This window comes from Pteropus alecto, unplaced genomic scaffold, assembly GCF_000325575.1.
Source record: "Pteropus alecto unplaced genomic scaffold, ASM32557v1 scaffold314, whole genome shotgun sequence".
NCBI lineage: Eukaryota > Metazoa > Chordata > Mammalia > Chiroptera > Pteropodidae > Pteropus > Pteropus alecto.
This window is the reverse complement of record NW_006435849.1, coordinates 273,508-295,479: the sequence shown is the minus strand read 5'-3', so window position 1 is coordinate 295,479 and position 21,972 is coordinate 273,508. Positions and strand designations below refer to the sequence as shown.

Below are 21,972 nucleotides of genomic sequence, written 5' to 3'. Positions count from 1 at the left end.
GGGTCACCCATGGAATAGTCTTCCTGTAAGTACAGGCCCAGGATCTAATGATGAGGAAACACCAGGCAAACCCAGAAGGTGGGAATGTCCACAGAACAACTGGCTGGCACTCTTCAAAAAGCCAGTTCCGGGAAAAAAGACAAAACAAAAAAGATGAGGAGGCCAGTCCAGATTAGAGGAGACTAAAGAGCGATGGCAACTAAATGCAGTATGTGATTCTGGATTCAATTTTAGACCGGAAAAACACGCAACAGCTATTTTGGGGGAGACAATTTGGAGACATTAAGCTTTGGACCATATGTCAGAATGTGACTGAAACAGTGTTAAAAATACATACATACAACCTAAAACCATAATACTCCTAGACGAAAACAGGGGAAAGGCTTCATGACATTGAATATGGCAATGATTTCTTACGTGACAAGAAATCAGTGACAAAAGCAAAAATTGATACTTTGGACTATATTAAATTTTAAAACTTCTGTCCATCAAAGGAAACAATCAACGGAGTGAAAAGGCAACCTACAAAATAGAATGAAATATTTGCAAACCATGTATAGGATAAGGGGTTAACATCTGGAATATAAAGAACTCCTACAACTCAACAACAAAAAACTAAAAAAATGGGCAAAGGAGTCTACAGTCATGCTACCCTGAACAAGCCCAATCCCGTCTGATCTCGGAAGCTAAGCAGGGTCGGGCCTGGTTAGTACTTGGGTGGGAGACCACCTAGGAAGACCAGGTGCTGTAGGTGTAAAAAATAAAAAAAATAAGGGATCATAAGCTGACAAGGTCCTTGCAATCTGTGAGGTCAACCAAGGGTTGCCTCGCCTAAAAAAATAAATAAATAAAAATGGGCAAAGGACTTGATAGACGTTTCTCCAAAGAAGATATACAAATGGCCAACAAGCATAGGAAAAGATGTTCAACATCACTGATCATTCACTAATCATTAGAGAAATGCAAATCAAAATCACAGTGAGGTATCACCTCACAGCCATAATGATGACTACTACCAAAAAACAGAAAGTAAGTATTGGCGAGGATGTGGAAATATTGGAACGCTTGGGCACTGCCAGTGGGAATGTAAAAAGGTGCAGTCACTGTGGAAAACAGTTAAGAGGTTCCTCAAAAAAATGGAACATAGAATTACTATATGATCGAGCAATTTCACTTCTGGGTATATATCCAAAATAAATGAAAGCAGAGTCTTAAAAAGATATTTGCACACCCGTATTCATTGCAGCATTATTCACAAGAGCTAAGAGGTGGACGCAAAGCAAACGTCCATTGATGGATGGCCTGATAAACAAAATGTGGTATTATGTGTGCAATGGAATATTATTCAGTCTTTAAACATGGGAATCCTGTCATGTGCTACAATATGGATGAGTCTTAATGACGTGATGCTAAGCTAAACAAACTAGTTCACTAAGAGACAAATGCTACACGCTTCCACTTTTATGAGGTATCTGGAGTCATCAAAACTGTGGAAACAGGAAGTAGAAGGGTGGTTGCTGGGGGCTGGGAGGAAGGGGAAACGGGAGTTGCATTCGATGGGTATAGTTTTAGTGTTACAAGGTGAAAAAGTTCCAGAGGACTGTTACACCTCAATGTGAATATAGTTAACACTACTGAACTGTACACTTAAAAATAGTTAAGAGGGTAAATTTTATGCTTTTTACTATGTTTTAAAAAATTAAAAATACATACATACACAAACACATAATAAATACAATGACATTCTTGGCACCCTGCTTTCCATAGAGGTTGGCTCTTTCTTGAAGGAGGAGATGGTCCCCTCACATTTGCTGGGGTCTGGCTGTTCCCTGTCGTTCTGCTTGAACATAAGATCAGAGGCCACATCCTTCCTGCTTCGCTCCTCAGTGCAGTCTTCCTCAAGCTTTTGGGCTGTCAAAAACAGTTGTGATAAACTCTTTCCTGGCTCATTTTTTAGCTGACATCTAAAATTACAGAATATTGGTCATTTGTAAAATGTAAAATTTTAACGGCAACGCATCTCTTTGCCAGATGGATTAAGAGGGATCTTCCTATTTGTCGATCTAATTTCTGTATCTATAGATGAATGGCCCTTGTTGCTAGAATGGGACTGAGAAGGGTATCAATTTTGCTCCTGTTACGTTTCCTGTGGCTGCTGTAACAAATGACTACAAACTCTGTGCCTTAAAACAACAGAAATGTATTCTCCTACACTTCTGGAGGCTAGAAGCCTGAACTCAGCGATCATTGGGCTGAAATCAAGGTGTCAGCAGGGTCCCACTCCTTCTGAAGTCTCTAAGGAAGAACCGTCCCCTGCCTCTTCCAGTTTCCGATGGTTGACAGCATTCCTTGGCTTGCGGCTACATCTCTCCAATCTTTGAGGTAAGTGTCTTCAAATCTCTGTTCTGCCTTTACATTGCCTTTTCCTGTTTGTGTCAAATCTCCCTCTGCTTTCCTTTTATGAGGATACACGAGATTGCAGTTAGAGCCCCCATGGATAATCCAGGATAATCTCCCTGTTTTGAGATCTTTAATAACAACTGCAAAGACTCTTCTCCAAATAAGGTAATAATCATGGATTCCAGAGGTATCTGGAATGGATATCTCTTGGGAGGCCGTCTTCAGCCTACCCCAAAAGCTTTGTTCATTAAATCATTTGGCAAGTATTTACTGAATACCTACTGTGAGCCAGGTGTGTGTCTAGGCACAGAGGATACAGCTACGAACAAAACGACAATCCCCAGCCTCTTGGAGCTGACAGTCTAAGGCTGCACTGTCCGGAATGGTAGCTATGAGCCCTTGCAATATGGCTGGTCCCAACTGAGATGTGCTGAAGTATAAACTACACAGTAGATTTAGCGCGCACACACAAATGTTAAATATCTCAATAATTTAAAAATGTTGATTACATGATTACATGTTGAAGTGATAATGTTTGGGATACATTGGGTTAAATTAAATGTTAATTTCACTTGTTTGTAGCTCTTTTAAAATGTAGCTGCTTGAATAAGTAGAATTACATGTGTAGCTTGCATTGTATCTCTATTGGACAATGCTGTTCTAAGGGGAGGGAGAAGACTATGGACAATTAACACAATAAATAGGTATATTATATGATGTGTTAGGAACTGATCATTTCTATGGAAAAATAAAGATCAGAGTAAGGGAGTGTATTAGTTTCCCATTGCTGCTATAACAAATTATTATAGACTTAGTGGCTTAAAATAACAAATTTATTCTCTTGCAGTTCTGAAGGCCAGAAGTTCAAAATAGATCTTAAGTATCTAAAATCTTAAAAAGTGAAGGTTCCTGGAAAAAATCCATTCCTTGTCTTTTGCCGCTGCCCGAGGGTGCCTGCATTCTTTGGCTCCTGGCCATCACTCCGACCTCTGCTTGCATCGTCACATCTCTTCCTCTGACTCTGACCCTCCTGCCTCCCTCTCATAAGGACCCTTGTGATTACATTGGGCCCACCGGAATCCAGATCACCCCTCCATCTTAAGATCCTTAATTTAATCACATCTTTAAAGTCCCTTTTTCCATGTAAGTTAACAAATTCACAGATTCTGGGGACTAGGAAGTGGACATTGTGTGTGTGTGGGGAGAGTGGGGTGGCATTATTCTGTCTACCCCGGGGAGAAGTTACAGTTTTCTACAGGGATGCCCGGGAGAGCCCCACTGAGACTTGACATCTGCCATGTGGATGTTAGGGAAAGGCATTCCAGGAAGCAGGATCAGCCTGTGCAAAGGCCCCGGGGTAGACCCACTTTTTCTTCGTGGATCTCTTCCTCCTTGCTGCCTCGAATCCACAGGGCCGGAAGTTGGTGCTGTCCCAGGTGCCTCTGCAACTTGCTTGAGGAACAGAAAGGTTTGAGACCCCTAATTCGTCATTGGTCTCTCGGCACAGTCTCTATTGCCCATGGTTCCTCAAAAGGCAGGTCGGCCTGTGGGGAGAGGCAGGGGTCTGGGTCAGAAAGGCAACAAGGCCAGCCCTCCCCTCTACCTCGGTCTGACGGATGATCACCTGGGCTCCGGTGCGGTCCTGTCCATGCAGCGTCCGCCTGCGGTGCCACTGGCGCAGGGAGGCACGGGCCTCGGAGCTGAGCCCCTGGGGCGCGCGTCCAGCGTCGGGCTGGTAGTGGGCAATGTGGTGCAGCGCCCCAAACCACGTGGTCAGGTAGTATCCGGCTGGAGAAAGACAGAGAGGTCGGCGCAGCTCCACTGAAGGCCCCCGCAGTTTTCCCGCCTGCTGTTCGGGGCGCCCCACTGTTGGGTCCTGACGTTCTGGGGATGCAGGCTCACCTTCTCCCAGTAGCTCTTCCGGATCCAAGAGCTCCATAAGAAACTCCACGTCCAGCTGTGTCTCCCCAATGTCGGGACTCCAGATCAGCTCCTCAGTCAGCGCCGGCAGGAAGGCGTCGGCCCCCAGGGGCTCTGGGGGAGCCAAGGACAGGGTCTGAGATGAATGGGTCGTGCAGGCACCTTCCGCCCCATCTCCAGGACCGCGAGTGCTGGCTGCGCCTCCACCTTGTTGGGCGTGCAAACGCCTCTTCCCGGACCCCCCAAGCCCGCATAGACGCCTCCCCTAGAGCGTGCCACTCTCGCCCCTCGTCCGCGCGCAGGCGCCTACCTGGCCCCTGCAACCCTCAAAACCGGTCTACTCCTCCTCTACCTTGGTTTTCGCCGGAAGCCAGGCCCGCGTAGACGTCATTGCACACCGCCAGTAGCAGCGCCACCTTGCGGCGTGGGGCGCAGGCGGCGTGGAGGTGCGCAAGGCGCGCGTGGATGCGGCTCCGCAGGGCCGGACCCTGTCCCTCGGGCCCCGCCCCCTGAGCTCCGGAAGGCCCCGCCCCAGCCCGCAGGGCTATTTGTCGCCGTCGCAGTCGCCGCAGCTCCGGAGCGCGGAGTGTGCGGAGTCGCATCCACAGAGCGGGCTTCAGCGGTGCCAGTACCGCCCGGCACAGGGCCGCCTCCACTGCGGGGCCTGTGAGGGGTGGGCGGGTGAGGGGGCGGCCACCGGCCTGACGCTCGCGCACCCGCTCACTCCATAGACCCACCCTAGCCGACCGCCCCTCCTCCCTAGCTTCTGGCCCCGCAAGTTTAGACATGGGTGTGGGATCGCGGCTGTCACACCTGTGTGAGATGGAGTGATGGTGAACAGAATAGGTGTTACTCTGCCGAAAAGGGCGTGTGAGTGGAAAAAGAAACACGTGTGCACAGGATGGAAAGGAAGATGTTGGGTGTGAACACATACGTAGGGCCAAGAGATGACAGACGTGAACCTGTAGGTTCAGGGAGTGGCCATAAGTTCCCTCCCATTCCTCCTCGTTACCAAGATCCTCGTCCTTCTGGGGTACCCCGGGCCCCCTGCTCCCAACGACAGCCCTGACATCCGGGTCCTTCGCTAAGTGATCCTGGAGGTCAGTAAGGAGGTGCCGCACATCTTGAAGCAGCTCTGTGGCGGGGTCCCCAGGCCTGTGGGGGCCCCCAGCATCTGAAGTGAGGCGTGCCCGAAGACCTCGGAGCTGCCTGGCCACGTAGCTGCTCCGGGCCCTGGCCAGCGCCCGGACATGACGAGTGAGCACATCCTCAGGCCCTTCCTCTTCATCTTTATAGTTGTCATCCTCCTCCTCCTCCTCCACCAGGCTGGCCAGAGCTGGCCCAGGATGGTGTACTTCTGGGCTGAGAGGGCCTTCTACCCAGGAGACCCGGTGAGGGGCGGGGTTCCTGGGGGCTGGATGTGAGGAGAGGGTTGGGTCCCCCAGAACAGCAGCAGCAGCTCCAGCGACTCGGGGGCCCAGGGCCCTGCCCGGCTCACCTGCATCATGTTTCTCCGCGGTCTCTGAAGGTGTCTCTGGAGGGGTCTGCTCCACGCCCCACCCTCTATGGGCCTCCAGGTAGAGCTGGTTCACCACGGAAAGCACCCTCCCTGAGGTGTTGAGTTGGACATTGCCAATCTGCAGAGGATCTGGGGGCCAGCAGAAGTGAGGTGTCTCACATGTCCAAGGGGCCAACCCTGGGTCCTTCAGGGCACCAGGAAACCGAATTCCCAGCCTCCTTACTGGAGGAGCTGTGGCTTGGCCGGCCCCACTCATCCTCACTCAGGTCCGGGAGTCAAGCCCCGCCCCCCAGCTCCCTCAGACCCCCTCCCTACCCTCTCTCCAACCTAATAGTCTGGTCCCCCAAGCGCCATCCTCCTGGACCCAGTAGGTGGAAAGTTGGCCTTTCCCTCCCTTAGAGAGCCATGACTCACCTGTGTGTTGTTCCCCAGGCCCTAGAGTGGGAGGGGGCAAGAGCAGCGTTCTGGGCAAAACATCCCTGAGAAGAGACAAGGAGATGCAATGTGGGTGGGGTGTCTTAGGGAAGGATCCCCCTTAGCCCTTTTGACCGGTAACCTGTACCTGCTGGCTGATAGGAAGGCCAGGAGGTGGGGCAGGTCCGGCATGCAGAGGTTGGAGGATTCTAGAGACATACCTGGGGGGGGGGGCAAGGAGGGATGAGTTAGGAAACTTGAGGGGTGACGGCCTCCTCTTCCCTGGGACTCTCTCTTTCCCAGTCCTGAATCTCCTAAGAACCTTCAGAACAGGAAAATTTCCACCCTTCAGAGTCCCCATCTTTTTCTGTGTCTTTATGCTTGCATCCTACTTATTCTGCCAAATATTCATTCATTAGACAAGTATTTATTGAGCACCCGTTCATTCTCAGATACCGAGGATACAGTTGACAAAAGGCAGACACCTTCACTGCCTTCCTATAGCTTACCTTTTAGCAGAGGGAAACAGAAAACAAATGAGTAGAAAAATAAAGGTAAGTGTATATTGTATTGAATGCCATGAACAAAATGGAGAGATTGAAAATGACTAGCTCTATCTTAACTGGTGGTCAAGGAAGATTACATTTCCACAGAAGCTGAAGGGTGGAGACTAAACTAATCGTACAAAGAAGAGCATCCATTCAGGGTGAACAAATGCAAAGGCCCTGAGGCTGGGACTCATCGAGTGTGCTCAAGGAACAGAGAAGAGAACAGTGTGAATGAGGGGCGGCAGATGAAGGGGTGGGCAGGTTGGCTAATACAACATTTTATAAGCCATGATGAGGAGTTTAAGTTTGTATGTAAGCAAGCTGCATATCCTTTGCGGGGTTTGAGGCAGGAAGGTATAACGTCCGACTGATGTTTGAAAATAACTGCTCTGGCTGCCATGCTCAGAATGGATTGCAGGAGGGGAAGAGTACAAGCGGGGAGACCAGAGAGGAGGCTACTGAAATTGTCTGGGTAAGAGGCGATGGTGGCTCAAATTAGGGCAATGGAGGCAGAGCGGATGGGGAACGTTTGGAAGATATTTGGGAAGTAAAGCTGACCATTCTTGATGATAAATTTGCTGCTGACTGGAAACTTGGGGGCAATCTCCTCACCTCCAGGAAGCTTCCGGATCTGGTAGGTATTGACTTCCCCCGGTGAAGGTCCTGTCCTCAACCTCAGGACCTCGCTGGAGTCATGTCCTGTGACCAGGAAACTCTAGGGGGTGGAGACAAATGTCAGCATGAAGAGGATTTGTGCAGATGTGTTACTTTTGCCTGCCCAGCATCCACTCCCCATATTTTGGGTTCCACACCCCAAATTTAATGAAACCCACTTCCTTCTTTCAGTCCATGCGGATAAGACTGATTTCCCCCAAGTCCTAGAGGTGGGTCCATGACCTGACCTAGCCAACAGGATGACAGTGCTCTATGATTGGTTCAGAGATGGACATGTGACCCAAGGTCAGCCAATGGGACTCTTCCACAGGATTTTTGCCGGAGCTCTTTGAGAAGAGGCCTCTTTTGACATTGGGGTTCTCACGGGGTGAGATGTGGTGCTGAGCTGGGGACAGCCATCTCTGCCACCACAAGGAAAGAGCCCCACACCCATCTGGAGGAGGAAGCTGTGGTAGACTCATTAGTTGTATTATTCACATCTATGACTTGTTCTTTGCAAAACTAGCTTTGTTCAGGGCATTAATATGCACAGCCATAGAAGATGGATAATCATCGATGCGGGCAGAACTTCCTATCTCTGGGTGTATAATTCCCAGGTGAGCTTAAAAAAAAAAATTGCTACCTCGGCCCTATCCATATATTCTGAATCAAATGTGAAGGCTTTTGCTGGTAAAAGAAACAGATGAAACTAGTGCCTCCTTTCTTCCCTTCCTCCTGCCTGGAGTACATATGTGTGCCACTGGGCAACCATGATGGAAGTCCAAGAGAATTGCAGAGACGCTGGCCTTGATGTCACCCAAGCTGCTGAACTAGAGCCGCAGCTGCCTTTCTGGTTATTTTAGAAAGATAAATGCCTATTTGTTTAAACTACTATAGCATGAATGTTTGTTATTTATAGTCCAAAACATTCAGAATTCCTCACAGTTTAAAGCAAAGCCAAGAAATAAGATGAAGAGAAATTTATAAGTTGTCTGATGCTGGATCCAGGCTTTTTTGAAATTACTTTTACTTCTGAGTTTTTCAGTCATTTGAATCAATAAGTAGCCTTTTTGCTTTGGCCTGTTTGTGCTCTTTGTCACTAACAACCAGCAGATTCTTTGACTAATCTAGGATGTCATGGGAAGGTGGGAACGAGTCCCCAGCTGTGAGTACTCACCCCCGGTGGCCACAGCTCCAGAAGGGCTTCTGCACCCTGGGCATCCAGCTCTGGGATTTGCCACACCCCCCATGTCCTCTGCAGGCGAAGGAGTGGCTCTGGGGCTGCCAGAACCCCGAAGCAGGTCTCGCCTGCTCCATTTTCCTGTGATAGGACCAGTCTGGGACGGGCAGGGTCCCAGAGACCAAGAATCAGAGGTGGGCATTGAGGCGGAGTCGAAGGTACAGGGAGAGCAAGCCCAGGGGTGAAGGATCAGAGATGAAGTTCAAGGTCCTGAGGGGGCAGGCATTGGATGGAAGGGGCTTCTGAATCCAGGGATAGGAGATGGAGACCCCAGCCCCAATAGTCCTCACCTTTCCTCATTGGTGGGGTCTGCTGTGGCCTTGCCCTCTTGCTGGGCCATCCTCAGGATGTGGGAGGCCAGCAAGCCATGGTCTGGCCTCTGGCAGGGAGGAAGATAAGACTCAAAGCTGCTCCAATTCAGAGATAATATTCAAAATATTGACAACCAATAAGGCAGAGACCCTGACCAATCAGAACGGACCCAAGGCTCCTTGCCGCGCCAGGTGCGAATTCTCTCGTTGCTAGATGATGGGGAGATCTGGGAATGCCAGGAGGGAGGTTATTGTGTCTTGGGGTGGGGGACGAGAGACTCAAAATGACAGATATTCGTCAAATGGTAGGAAAATATTTCCGATTTTAACATCAGTGCAGCCATATGAATGTGGACCAGCTGAGTAACGAGACTCGTCAAAACCCAGGGCCTGGAAAAGGGCTTGGCCCATAGTAGGCTCCACAAATGAGACAAATGTTACACTACATCCCCCTTCCTCCCTTCTCAGACCACAGAGGGTCCTTCAAATATTTTCCCAATATTTTATTATGAAAATTTTCAAACATTTAGAAAAATGGAAAAAATTTTACAGGGAACATCCGTATACCTACTACCTAGATTCTGCCATTATTTTACTCATTGTTTTATCTCGCAGCTGTCCCTCTACATCTGCCCATCGGACCCTGTTAGGCAGGTCCAGGATCCTACAGTGGGTTGCCAGTCAAGGTGGGCATTCTTGACTAGTTTCCCTGTAGTGCTCCCAGGAGTGGGAAACCTGGGCCCATGCATCCACGTATCCCACGGATATTTACTGAGTACGGGCCCAGGATTAGGCGCCGGTGCCCTGGGGAAAGGGTGATGGGCAGAACAGGCCCTGCTCTCAGGGGCGTCCCTTCTTGGGGTGGGTAGAGGAGGAGGATGATAAACAGCTAACCAGACCAGTCAGCCTGCTGCCCAGAAACTCAGGGTCTTAGGAAGGGAGGACCAAGCGCAGGTGCCTGTTCAGGGGAGAGTGGGCAGGAGGGGTGGGGAAGCAGGCAGGTGCTCACCTGGGTCCCATGAAGGGGAGGAGGAGGATGGCGCTGGGCAGGGCGGTTTTGGGCAGCTGCCTGATACCAAAGGTACAGGGAGAGTGGGTGACGATGGCAGCTGCTGGGTCCCTAGGGGCCCCTACCTGTTCTCTGAGGGCAGGCCTGGAGGAACAGGAAGTGAAAGTGTTCCTCACAGAGAGGAAGCTGAGCAGGCCAGGGGAAGAGGCGGAGCTGGGGGTATCTGAAGTCGACCTTCCTCTCTCTTTCCCAGGGCTCAGGCCTCAGGTGACAGGGCTTTGGAGGAAGGGACCCCGGCAGACTGGAAGTCCAGGGATAAGAGCCATGAGGCTCCCATCCACCCCAGAGTCCCCTCTTGCACCCCTTGCTGGATCTCACGAGAGCCTGTAGATGTTCTGGTTTCCTTGGTGGCTGGAGATCACCCCCACCCCAGTGCTTCCCTGTATACCCACAGAAAGGAACAGCCAGACCAGACGCTGATTGTTAGCTTTTGTTTTTAATTTGTCTCCAAAAGCAACATCACGTACCCACCACCGCATGAGAAGTTGGTCCTGAGCGAAGCTGTCCCAGCACCCACTTTGGGAGTTGGAGGCAGAGAGGTGAGAGGCCTTCAGGCTCAGACTCCCACGAGCGAGTTATGTTTGGAGGGCCCCCACCCCCAGCCAGGGTAGGTTAGGTTTTGTCTACTTAGTTACAGGCCCCTGAGAGTAGTAGTGTGTGGGGATCCTGGGGACTCTGTCCTGAGACAGTTAGAAATTTGGAGGCCCCTGGCCCTGGGAGCAGTTAGAGATTAGGGGAGGTTGATCCTTGCCCCGGCGGTGGTTAGAGGCTCTAAGCTGTTAGAGATGGGCTGCCCAAGCCTCAGCCCTCAGGAGATTTTAGAAGTTTGCTGGGGTTGGGAGGGCTGGAACCCCAGTTTGAGGAGGGAGCGGTTATGGGATTGAGGGAATGCTCTGAGCTCCCACACAAGAGCTGCAAGTTAAGGGGAGCCAGGGCTGGTTGGGGCTCATGTGTCCTAAAGGAGCTGGCATCCTGCCTGGAGAAGCAGCTGTCACTTGGGTTTCTCCCCCTCCGTGGTCCTGGCCTCCTCCTTGGCAGGAGGTGGGGACTTCCTGGGGGAAGCTGCAGTGGTGGGGTTGGGGCTCCCGGACCCCGACTGAGCGTCTATGCTGGCATGCTCCTTCCGGACCAGGTCCTCCAGCTCCTTCTACAGGGGACAAAGTTCCGAGGGGTCAGAGGTCACCATACCTCATGGGGTCAGAGGAACATGGGACAGGCATCCAGGGACTGGGCTCAGGATGGGCTGGGGTGGTCCAGGCTCCTCACCTTCCATCCGAGGAGGTCGGCAAGGGCCAGACAACCCTGGTCACAGTCACCCAGCCAGGCCACGTCCCTGCGGGCAGGTGAGAGAGTCCAGGCGTGTCCAGGCTTGTCCAGGGCGCCTGACAGCTCTGCCCTGTCCATGTACCATTATGCCCTCCCTCCCCTCTTGGACCTGTCCCCTGTAGGCCCCAACCCACACAGCAGACCCAGGCCTCACCTGTAGGCCTTCTTGGAATCGAAGTCCATGCCTCCTCCGAGGCCCATCATCATTCCTAGGAAGGGGTCAGTCTGCAGGAAGTGGGGGGAGGGAGCTAGGAGCACAGACCCTTGAGCCAGGTGGCCTGGGTTTGTACCCCAGCTCTGTGACTTTGCTCAAGTGAGCGGGCCTCTCTGAACCTCAGTCTCCTTGTCTGTAGAGTGGGGGTGATCAATAAACCCACTCCTAGGGTTGTACTGTCAGTGCATTGGTACAGGGAGTGCGCTTACAACAGTGTCTGGCACATGGTATGCTATTGCCCCTTGGAAGAAACATCGCCCCCCAGGAGGGAGCCCGTGCTTGAGGGTGAGGCCACCTGGGGGAGGGGGCGAGCCGAGAGGTAGCAGGCGGCTCTGATGTCAGCGCTGAAGGCCTCGGCTCCAGCGAGCCCTGATTCTTCAATCCCAGGAAGAGCAACACCCCAGCACTGGCTTAGGTTGCTCTGAGTTGGGTTCTATCATCTGCTCAAAAGGATCCTGACCCAGAGGCCTGTGGAATCTTAGAGTCAGGGCAGCCTGGAAGTTGACCGATTCTTCTAGATTCTGGAATCCCTGGTCCTGAGCTGAGGGGGTCTGAACTATTGGGTTCCCTAGAGACCTGTCTCTTCCTAGGAAGCCAGTGGGAGGAAATGGGGACCCACATGAGGAGGAGGTGGGGAAGAACGGGGGGATGTGATAAGAGCTGACTCACCTGGCCAGTCTTTTCCTTGTTGATGAGCAGACGAGGAGTAGAGAGGGGTGCCCTGGGGGGATGGTGAGCTGAGTGGCGAGGACGCGTCCTGGCCCCCCCAGCACCCACCCCGCCTCGTCCCCGCCCCTAACCTACTTGCCAATGAGGGATGCAAAGGGCTGCACCTGCAGGGAGGTGCCCATGATGATGAGCAGGTCCACCTTCAGGAAGTCCTATGAAGGGGGAGAGGCCATGAGGGCCACAGGACCCTCCTCTGAGGCTGGGCCGTAGTCCCCTGCCTTCTATTGCATGCCCACCCAAAGCTAGTTGGGGAAGTGACCCGCCCCAGTACAGGACCCAGGCTGTCCCCACATGGGCTGAGTGCAGGCTGATGCTGGGGACACTTACTGACTGCATGCAGGAGAAGAAACGCGCTGGGAGGTTCTCACCAAAGAACACAACATCTGAGGTGGAGACAGACGAACAGACAGACAACACAGGACAGAAAGGGACAGTGAACAGGGAGGCAGACACGGAATCAGAGGCAAGGACAGCTGGAGCAGAAGGCAGACCCGAGGGCTGGGCAGGGCGTGGGGCAGCGGGGGACAGGCCAGAGCTACAAGACCCTCTCCGTGGAAAGGAGGTGATCAGAGGCGGGATGGGTGGCGTGTGACCTTCTTGGGAAGGGGATGGGGGTTCCCAGTCTGGCCCCAGGCTCACCAGGCTTCACCACGCTCTGACACTTCTCACACTTGGGGGTCACCTCGGAGAAGATCTTCTCTGGGCATGGAGAAGGGGGAGGAGGGGAAGAGGGGAGAGGCTGGGGGCTGCGGGCTGCAGCCTGCCCTGCTGCCTCCCCATGCTCTTTCCTTCGGTGTCAACATAAACATGCCTCAGTCACCAAGGAACCTTCTGGGGTGTCTGCCCTGCCCAGGAAGGACCCCTCTTCTCAGAGAACTGTCCCCACCTACCCCCATGCCCCAGGAGTCTAAGGGTGGCTCCTGGTATCAGTCTATAGCTACTAAAGGAAAGAATAAACAAATGAGCAGACTTATCGCTAACAGGGACCACTGCACTCCCCAACCCCCCACCCCCCGGGGACTGGACTCAGGGGGTCTTTGAGGGCGGCCCTATTTCATCCTGGGCCAGAGATGCCTGGTGGCCTCAGGCCAGGTGGCTGAGAGAAGGAAGAATACGCAGATGATCCTGGGATGGGTACAAATCCTTAGGCCCACCTGCTTCCCACACTTGGGTTCTGTGACTGGCCCCCCACCCCTGACTCACACACACCATCCTTATGACAATCATGCTCCTTAAGGAAATCTGAATGCATTCCGTCACTTGCAACACACAGACTCATTCATTCACTCATTCATTCCTTCAACAAACATTCACAGAGCACTGTTTTAATGCCTGTCGTTTACTTTAAAACATTTCTGCACTGATGGCTTGCTATTTTGGGGGTGCTGCAGGGGATACAACTGTGAGTGACCATAATGGGGTAATGTTAATTGTAACTACTCCCAGCTGCACGCGGCTGGCTATTCAGGACCCGTCCCCCCAGGGGCGGTCAGCTGGCGTGGCATCAGAAAGGCCACACTCCAGAGGCCCTACTACAAGTGCTGTCCTTGTCTGCCATGGACACCGGAGACTTTGTGAAGTCAGCATAAAGAATGTCAGAAACGGGTTTCCATGGGTGAAATAAGTGACTTCTTAATCAGCACAATGGATGTCAGAAATAGGCTCTTGTTGGCATTCAAGAAACGTGGACTGGCTGGATTTTTTGTTCTTTTTTTAGACACTCTGCCCTTACATGAACGAGGACTGTGACTTTAGCAGGCCCCTAGGGGCGGCCCCAGCTTCACCCCCAGCCAGGCCTGTGTTCGGCTTCACACACCATCAATTCTGCTTGCCTGAATCCAATGGGCTAACTGAATTGTGGTGCCATCCAACATGGCCGTCTTTTTAAATTTAAATTAATAAAAATGAAATAACATTTAGAATTCAGTTCCTCAGTCCTACTAGCCACATTTCAAGTGTGGTGGAGCAGCCACATATCGCAAGCAGCTGCCATGTTGGACAATGCAGAAATGGAAGATTTATTTCCCTCACCTCGGAAAGTTCTATCGGACAGTTCTGCTCTTGTTAAAATTTCGTTCCGTTTTCCTTGATGAGCACCTTACGTAAGACGGGGTCAGCGCCCCTCAAAGGACAAAGAGCTAGGGTCTCATGACCTCATGGAACAGGCTGTGCGACTGTTTGGGGGCCTCTCTGCTAACACGTGTCTGTGTGTGCGTGGAGCTCGTGTCCACTATAACCTGTCTGTGAGGTGGCGTTGGGAGCACGGAACCCTGTTTCTGCCTCAAGCCTTTGGGGGCTGCCGTTATCTACTGAGAAGAGCCACGGAGCTGTGTGGTGCCCACTGGCCAGTGACCCTATTCCTGGCGCTGACGAGCGGACGGTGGGCGGGAGGCCTGCCCGGCCGGCGCCCTCCGGGCCCTCACCTTTCATCCAGCTCAGCGCGTACTCCTGTCGGCAGAGGGGGCTGACGCAGTGCGACGTGTAGAAGGTGCCGTGGGCCTCCACCAGGTCTTCGGGCTCCAGCCCCGCCACTCGCTCCAGAGTGTCTATGTTCTGGAAGGAGGGCGGAGGGCGGAGGGCCGGGAGTGAACCACAGCCGTCGGGGGATGAGGCGAGGAGGGAAAGGTAAGGGGCAGGGCGTGTCCAAAACCTCTTCCCTCTGACCGTGCCACCGAAAGGGTAAAAGCTGTGGACACATCCAGGCGGGGGCCCCAACCCAAACAGCCATGAGCCAGGCCGATGGCCACCACGAGCCCTCTTGGCGTTTTTCTACAAATTCAGGCCACTTTGCTTCCATTTTTCAGAAAACTTGTTTGTTAGAACCACACACTTGAGTGCCACCTGCCAGAAATCTGTTGAAATAAATGTACAAATCTAGTTTCCATTGTAAACAGAGCCCCTCAGAGAGGGGTCTTTGTGCAGCACCCAACCTCCACGGCCGTGTGTGGTGGGGGGACTATTTGGTTTTAATCACGCAGTTCTCCTATTTAGCAGCTGTTTCTTACTGAGGTCAGCTTCATAGATGGCAAATTAACTTGTATTCTTTTAAGACACAGATACTTTCCCAATTGACAAAACAGGATTATTCTTTTCCACAAAGATACTTGTGCTCTCTCTTTTTCCCTCAAAACAAACAGCCCCTCTGGAGTAGCTTTTGTTTGCCCGTGAGGCAGGTGGTGACGGAGGACACTAGCAGATGTCACAGAGAGATGGCCTGTCACATGTGGCCCACGGCTGAACCGACAAGTTTTCCATGAATGATCGGAAGGGTTCCTTCTCAACAGCCTCAACCGCCCTCTCTGCTCCTTGCCAGCAATCAGCTCATATCCAAAACATGCAGACAAGTCACTGTTCCCAGACCCTCTGAAGCTTTTCCTCTTCCCGCTCTATCAGAAATCCTAGTTTTCCCTTTGTTACTTGATTCAGTCTACTGACTGACTCCCTCACGCGTGAGTAAGCAGTGTGCGTGCAAATAACTCAATAGCATTTAGAAGAACTGCCTAAATGACTGTGTTATTCTTTGATGCCACGTTTAATCAGGAAACCGCAAGCAAACAAAAACCATGAGGCTGACCTGTATGTACTGATATGAAACGATCTCTCCAAGATGTTACAAGGCACAAAAGCACAAAGGCAGTGTGTATAGGATGTGAAAAAACACCTATGACTTTGTGTATCTGCCTAAGTATAGAACATCTTCGAAGGACATGCACAAAGGAGCCAACAGTAGTGGCTTGTAGGAAGGGAGCTGGGAGCTGAGTGCTACGGCCCAGGGAAGTATTGGACTCAAGGACAAGCACTGAACACGTGGTGATACGCAGGAACTGCCATTTGGCCCCGGTGCCTGGCAGGAAACAGGCCATGGGGTGGAGGCGGCCCCGGGCAGGGGTGGGCAGTGGCCACTCAGCTCCAGCCACAGCTCTGCCCAGGAAAGCCACCTAGGGTGCATGCAGCCAGCTCTTCCCAATTTTCAGGAGGAGGCTGAAGTCTGATTTTCATCTGAAATCTCCTCATTGTTAAACCTTGGTTCCCTTTTTATTTCCAAACATCGCATCCCTGATTGACACATCGCCGACTGCAGCTTTTTGAAAAAATGAAGCTGCTGTGTGGCTGTGGATATGGAAGGGTTTTCCAAGACAAGGGGTCAGGTGAAAGAAAGCCAAGCCCAAACCCTACGCGCAGTATAAACCCCATATATACATATTTAAAAGAATGTTTTGCTGCGGAGATCATAGTGATTTGAGTGAACAGGACAACTGTTTTCATGTTTGAATGGATACTTATGTATCGAGATAAAAATAGCATCATACATCACTTCAGAAGTGCTGCATTGTCACAATTCAGAAAAGAGTGAAGACAATGTGTTCCAAAAAACTGGGTCAATGACTCAAAAAGTGGCTGAGGTCGAGGAAGAAGGTGACAGGTTTGAAAAAAATGGTTTCACGAAATGTGAGAGTGGAAAGATTTTTTCCACCTTTGTCTATTTTAGGTAATATGCCATTTTGAATATTACATGTAGTTAAATTCCATGCATTAAATATTGTAAGTGTGTGTGTGTGGGGGGATGCCTGCACAGGATGCTCTGACCCCAGAATGGATTCGTATTGGCTCTCAGGTAAAAATAGAGGGCAGTTGGTGTGCTTTGTGGTCAAGGGCAGGGGATTTTGCCTCCTGTCAGAGCTGGGAAGTGAGCCCGCTGAGCAGCCCTGGCTTCTCATTCTAGGACCTGTGATCTCATCCTGTCTGATAATTTTAAACTCCAGCTCAAGTCCAGACTCTTACATCCTAATGCCTGTCCACATCTCCACGTGGGTGTCTGACGAGCGTCTCTACCTCAACATGCCTCAAAGCAAACGCCTCCTCTGCCCCGCCCCCCAGCTGAGAGCTGTCCAGTCCTTGATTCTTCGCCCTCATGAATCATTTCACACTCAATCCATCAGCAAGGCCTGTTGGCTCCACCTTCAAAACTGATACATAACCCGCCCACCTCTCCCTCTCCGCGGCCCCCACCTGGCCCGGCCTCCATCCTCTCCTGCCTGGACCATCACAGCAGCTTCCCCTGCGGTCTCTGTAACCCCCTCCCCACTGCCCCCACGATCTGTCCCTACATGCAGCCAGATAGAGACCCGGGTCAGGCCATGTCCCTACCCTGCTCAGAGCCCTCCTGTGGCACCGTGTCACTCAAGATAAAGGACAAAGCCCTTCCTGTGGCTCCCGAGGCCCTACACGGCCTGCTTCTGTCACGGCTCTGACTTGCCTCCTCCGTTCTCTTGTACCACGTCCTACTCGCTTGATCGGACCTAGGTTTTTGAACGTGCCAAATACAGTCTCCATTCAGGACCTCTGCACTGGCTGTTCCCTCTGCCTGGGTGCCCTCCCGCAGATAATCCCACGGCTCCCCGCCTCCCCTCCTCCAGGTCTTAGTCTAAATGTCCCCATCTCAGGGAGGCCTTCCCTGATGCCTTGTTTGCAACACACGCTACCTGCCCTCCGACACACACACACACACACACACACACAGCACTTCTGATTCCCCTTTCCTGCTTAATCCTGCCCCACAGAACTCTCACCATCTGCCACACAGGATAAGCTACTTATCTACCTTGTCCACCGTCACTCTCCCCACATCAAACTGTCAGCCCCAGGAGGGCAGGGATGTCTGCTCTGTTTGCTGCCAGCAGTGCCTGGCACTGAGTTGACACTCAGTAAATATGTGTGACAGAAGTTGACAAACAGGGATGCCAGCAGGGCCGTGGTGAGGAGTCCATGAAATCATGCTCAGAGGGAACTCGGTTTCAGGTAAGCCATTTGTATCATGTCTGAGTCACGTCCTGTGGATAAAACTGACTCTCTGGGAAGAAAGGTCAGATTTATCCTGAGCGAGGGCTCTTTCTAGAAGGAGGTAACTAACAGTCCCCTCCACCATCACACCATGGTCCCTAGGCAAGAGCACTTGCCCCTTTGAGAAATCTGGACCGAAAAATAATTCATCCTGCCCCTGGTGGCAGCTTCCGAGGCTGCAGGTTCCACGCTGTCAAGTGTAGGAAGGAAATGTTAGAACGCCTAGTTATATCCATGTGTTCTCTATTTTATAATTTGGGGTTCTGAGGTATGATTTATAGCATGCATGATATCATTGTATAGTACAACATGTCATTTCAATCAGTATTCATAAAACAAAGAGGCACAAGCATTTTTTCCTGTTACGGTGCGAGATCCCAGAAGTCCTGCCGACTGGTCTAGGAGCCAGCGAGGTGAGCCGCCCTTGCCTGAGTACCCGGGGGAGGCCCTGGGCTCAGTGCCCGACATGCACGAGCCATGGCTCACTCGAGGCCTTTGTGCAAATTATAAACAGGTGCCTCTTCCTTAGGATACCACATCCACCAGTTAGGACATTGTCACAGTGCATGGATTTGGTTAGATCAAGTCACTTTGGTGTCATCTGCCAGAAAACCCTATGATGCAAATGATGTCCCCTCCCCTCAGATATGAGGTCCTCTCTCAGTACACACGGGACGGCCCCAACTGGGGTTCACTGCCACGTCACCACAGATCCGAGAGCGCAAAGCTGTTCTAGCCTCTGCTTTATAGCAGGGGAAACTGAGGCCGAGAGAGGAAATGACTCAGTGCAGGTCACATGACAAAGCAGCAGTGGCTGGAGCTCTTAGCGCTGAGGCCGCCCTCTTCCTCCCAGGACGCCCGCATCCCACCTACCTGCGTGTAGCAGCGCAGAAGCAGCCCCTTCTCCTTCAACAGGCGGATGAAGTAGTGACAGAGGGTTGGCTGCAGGGAGCAATCATGACAACGCTGATAACAGCAGAGAAGACGTCCCGCATCGCCACAGGCGGGGACTGGTCTAGGCGCTATGCCTGTTTTACATCATGGTATCATCATCACACTGACCCCGTGAGGCAGAGACTGTCATTATCCCCATTTCACAGATGTGGAAACTGAGGCACGGGGAAGCTGATCGTCTTGCCAAAGCCGCATGGCTGGCAAGCTGCAGAGCTGGGATTCGTACAAAAGCAGCCTAGATCCAGAGTCTGGGCTCTTCCATGTATCGTAAACTCATTTAAGCCTCGCGACGACCCTTTTCATGTACTTTCAGCTTCATTTTACAGATGAGAAAACTGAGGCTCAAGATCGCAAGAGCAGGAAATGAGGGACCGAGAGTTGGACCCAGGCAGTCTGGGTCCAGAGCCCATGTACTTAATGACTACATGATATTTGTCCAAAGGGCCCTTCCCATGCCTGCTGTCCCTTGGCCTTTTCTATCCCCGCTGCAAAGACGAGCTCACCTTGAATTGCCCAGGATAGAGTTCCTTGGCGAGGGCAAAGAAGGGCTCCGGATGTTTCTGTGAGAGAAAGAGCGGAGGGCACGTGGGCACCCAGATGCCCCAGGTGAGATGGGAACAGGTGGCACCATCCTTCCCACATCATGACAGACATTCCTTCATTCCTTCCTGGGGGAGTACATACCTTGAAGTAGCCGATCTCGAAAATGGCCTCCGGGTAGGGAAGATGGTACTTCTGCAGGTTGGCATAGAGGCCAGTGGATGGGGAGCGGAAGTCAGGGATGCCCGCAGCTGGGGGAGGAGGGGCAGGGAGCAATCCATCAGGGACCTGGGCCCCATCTATATCATAGTGGCTCCCAAGTGAGGGCCCACACATGGCTCCTCCTCGCCCCTGGAAGGGGCTCCCCCAAACCTGGGATGGGCGACTGGGGGAGGGAGCACTTACATGTGGAGATTCCAGCTCCTACCAAACAGATGACCCTGCGACCTGCAGGAGAAGAGTGTATGCATCACGTGACACGCTTTGCTTGGCCCCAAAAGATACTACCCATCACAGCCCCTGAGACTATTTACTTGGTGCCAGGCCCTGGGGCAAACATTTCAGATGCATGAATGGTCCCCCCAACCATCTTGGGTGGGTGGTGTTAACATCCCTGTTTTGCAGATGAGGAAATCGAGGCTCAGAGAGGGGAAGGAGTCACACAGTCGACTGCTGGAAAACCCAGCGCGGGGACAAAGGATCTACGGTTTGAAATTACACCAACTTAAGAATTGAGAAAAGATCACAGAGAGGTTTCTCCCCCTAACCAGATCTAGACAAAAAGCATAAGAGCTTAGTGAGGAGGTGGGGGCGGGGGTCCCCCGGAAGAGCTACGGGTTATTGGAAAACTCCCTGGCAGCACCTCACCTTGCGAGCACCACCTCGGGTGACCATCTATTTCTAGCATGTTATGCACATTCCGTCCTCACATTCCTTTCCTCCATAATCACACACATCAGCCACCAGAAGTTTGGTAATTTTCAGGTGAAGAACAAAGATTGGCCGCACTCAGCCCACACCCAGTGAACAGGACAGCGGGTGCGGGCTTCAGGCCTGGGCTCTCCTGCTCACCAGCAGGAGGCCTTAGTTCATTCAGATCACCACTCCTGGCTTCAGCTTCCTGGTCTGTAAAAGGGGCATAATTACCTCGCAGGGCTGTTGAGAGAATGAACTCATTCATGTAAAGCTTAGATCTGTGCCTAGCAGCCGATCCTAGAACAAGCCGGGGGTTAATCCACCTACAACTTCTGACTCCCCAAACTTAACTACTAACGGCCTACTGTTGACCAGAAGCCTTACTAATGACATAAACAGTGGATTAACACACACTTTGTATGCTATATGTATTATATACTGTTTTGTCACAATAAAGTAAGCTGCAGAAAAGAAACTGTTAAGAAAATCATAAGGAAGAGAAAATACATTTACGGTATTTATCGGAAAAAATCTGCATGTAAGAGGACCCGTATAGTTCCAACCTGTGTTGTTTAAGGGTCAACTGTACACGTGTCTATTCTTCTTTGAGTCAATTGTACTAGACTTGAGACCATGATTCATACACCTGTAAGCACTTTGTTCCCTCATTTTTACCAGCTTCCAGAAAAGAGGATGGGAAGATGTGGCGGGGTCAAATCATTTCACAAGCACATCAGGCCATGCAGAAATAGCCCAGTTGCCTCTTCAGCTGCTGGCTGGCAGGTGACCTTGCCACGCAGTACCCTGGCATCTGCCTGTTAGCTGATGGACAGACGCAAGTGAGGCCCTGTGAACCAGGCGCCTCTGGGGTGTCCTATCCAAGGAGGACAAGGGTGTCAGAGACGGCAGCCTGCTTCAGCCTCAGCCTCAGCCCTCTGCTTCCTCTCGGGGCTGCCATCGAACCAGGCCTGGCTGGACCCGGGGCGGGGTGTATCGTGGAGAGTCTGTGTGCTCTGGATTCAGGGGCCCTGGTGTTGAGTCCTGACTCTGCCTCTAACCAACTGTGTGACCCTGCCCCAAGTCACAGCCTCTCTGTGCCTGTTTCCTCCTCTGTCCAGATCACTCCTGTAATGACCTCACAGGTATAACGAGAAGATCAAATGAGAGGAGGCCTGTCAAATGCTTAGCCCAGTGCCTGACAAACAGTAAAGGCTAAATTAACTTATTATGTATTATTATCCCCTCATAGGCACCCCCATAAGCCAATTATCCAGAAACCCAGGCGCAGGAGGACAGAAGGAACAAAAGCTTTGCAGCCACTGCCTGGGTTCTCTGAGGCCAGCCGGAGCCAGAAGCGGACTGCAGACAGCTGCATGGC

The 21,972-nt window shown here is 51.8% G+C and overlaps 2 protein-coding genes and 1 pseudogene across 5 annotated transcripts in view; 1 reads left to right on the top strand and 2 right to left on the bottom strand.

The window, feature by feature from the left end:
* Positions 1–635: 635 nt before the first annotated feature.
* LOC112479619 lies at positions 636–754 on the top strand (annotated as a pseudogene).
* A 2,487-nt stretch (positions 755–3,241) lies between these two features.
* Positions 3,242–9,399, bottom strand: RINL (Ras and Rab interactor like). The gene is made up of 11 exons (XM_025046643.1): positions 8,986–9,399; positions 8,633–8,792; positions 7,414–7,516; positions 6,402–6,474; positions 6,254–6,318; positions 5,819–5,968; positions 5,333–5,734; positions 4,673–4,984; positions 4,303–4,434; positions 4,025–4,188; positions 3,242–3,944 (listed from the first exon to the last, which is right to left on the bottom strand). The coding sequence occupies exons 1-11, from the start codon at positions 9,033–9,035 to the stop codon at positions 3,888–3,890; spliced, it is 1,668 nt and encodes a 555-aa protein (XP_024902411.1). The 5' UTR covers positions 9,036–9,399; the 3' UTR covers positions 3,242–3,887.
* A 1,092-nt stretch (positions 9,400–10,491) lies between these two features.
* SIRT2 (sirtuin 2) overlaps positions 10,492–21,972 on the bottom strand; it is a 16,857-nt gene continuing 5,376 nt past the window's right edge. Inside the window, exons 4-15 of one of the 4 annotated variants that reach the window (XM_006911698.3) lie at positions 20,085–20,126; positions 19,824–19,930; positions 19,643–19,699; positions 19,059–19,127; positions 14,768–14,897; positions 12,984–13,043; positions 12,672–12,727; positions 12,420–12,496; positions 12,285–12,336; positions 11,556–11,626; positions 11,342–11,408; positions 10,492–11,222 (exon numbers count right to left, since the gene is read on the bottom strand). In XM_006911698.3, the coding sequence (XP_006911760.2) occupies positions 11,067–11,222; positions 11,342–11,408; positions 11,556–11,626; positions 12,285–12,336; positions 12,420–12,496; positions 12,672–12,727; positions 12,984–13,043; positions 14,768–14,897; positions 19,059–19,127; positions 19,643–19,699; positions 19,824–19,930; positions 20,085–20,126 (944 nt within the window). In that variant the 3' untranslated portion in view covers positions 10,492–11,066. The remainder of the gene's footprint in view (positions 11,223–11,341; positions 11,409–11,555; positions 11,627–12,284; positions 12,337–12,419; positions 12,497–12,671; positions 12,728–12,983; positions 13,044–14,767; positions 14,898–19,058; positions 19,128–19,642; positions 19,700–19,823; positions 19,931–20,084; positions 20,127–21,972) is intronic. The other 3 variants (XM_006911697.3, XM_015589212.2, XM_025046644.1) reach the window with 3 other exon arrangements.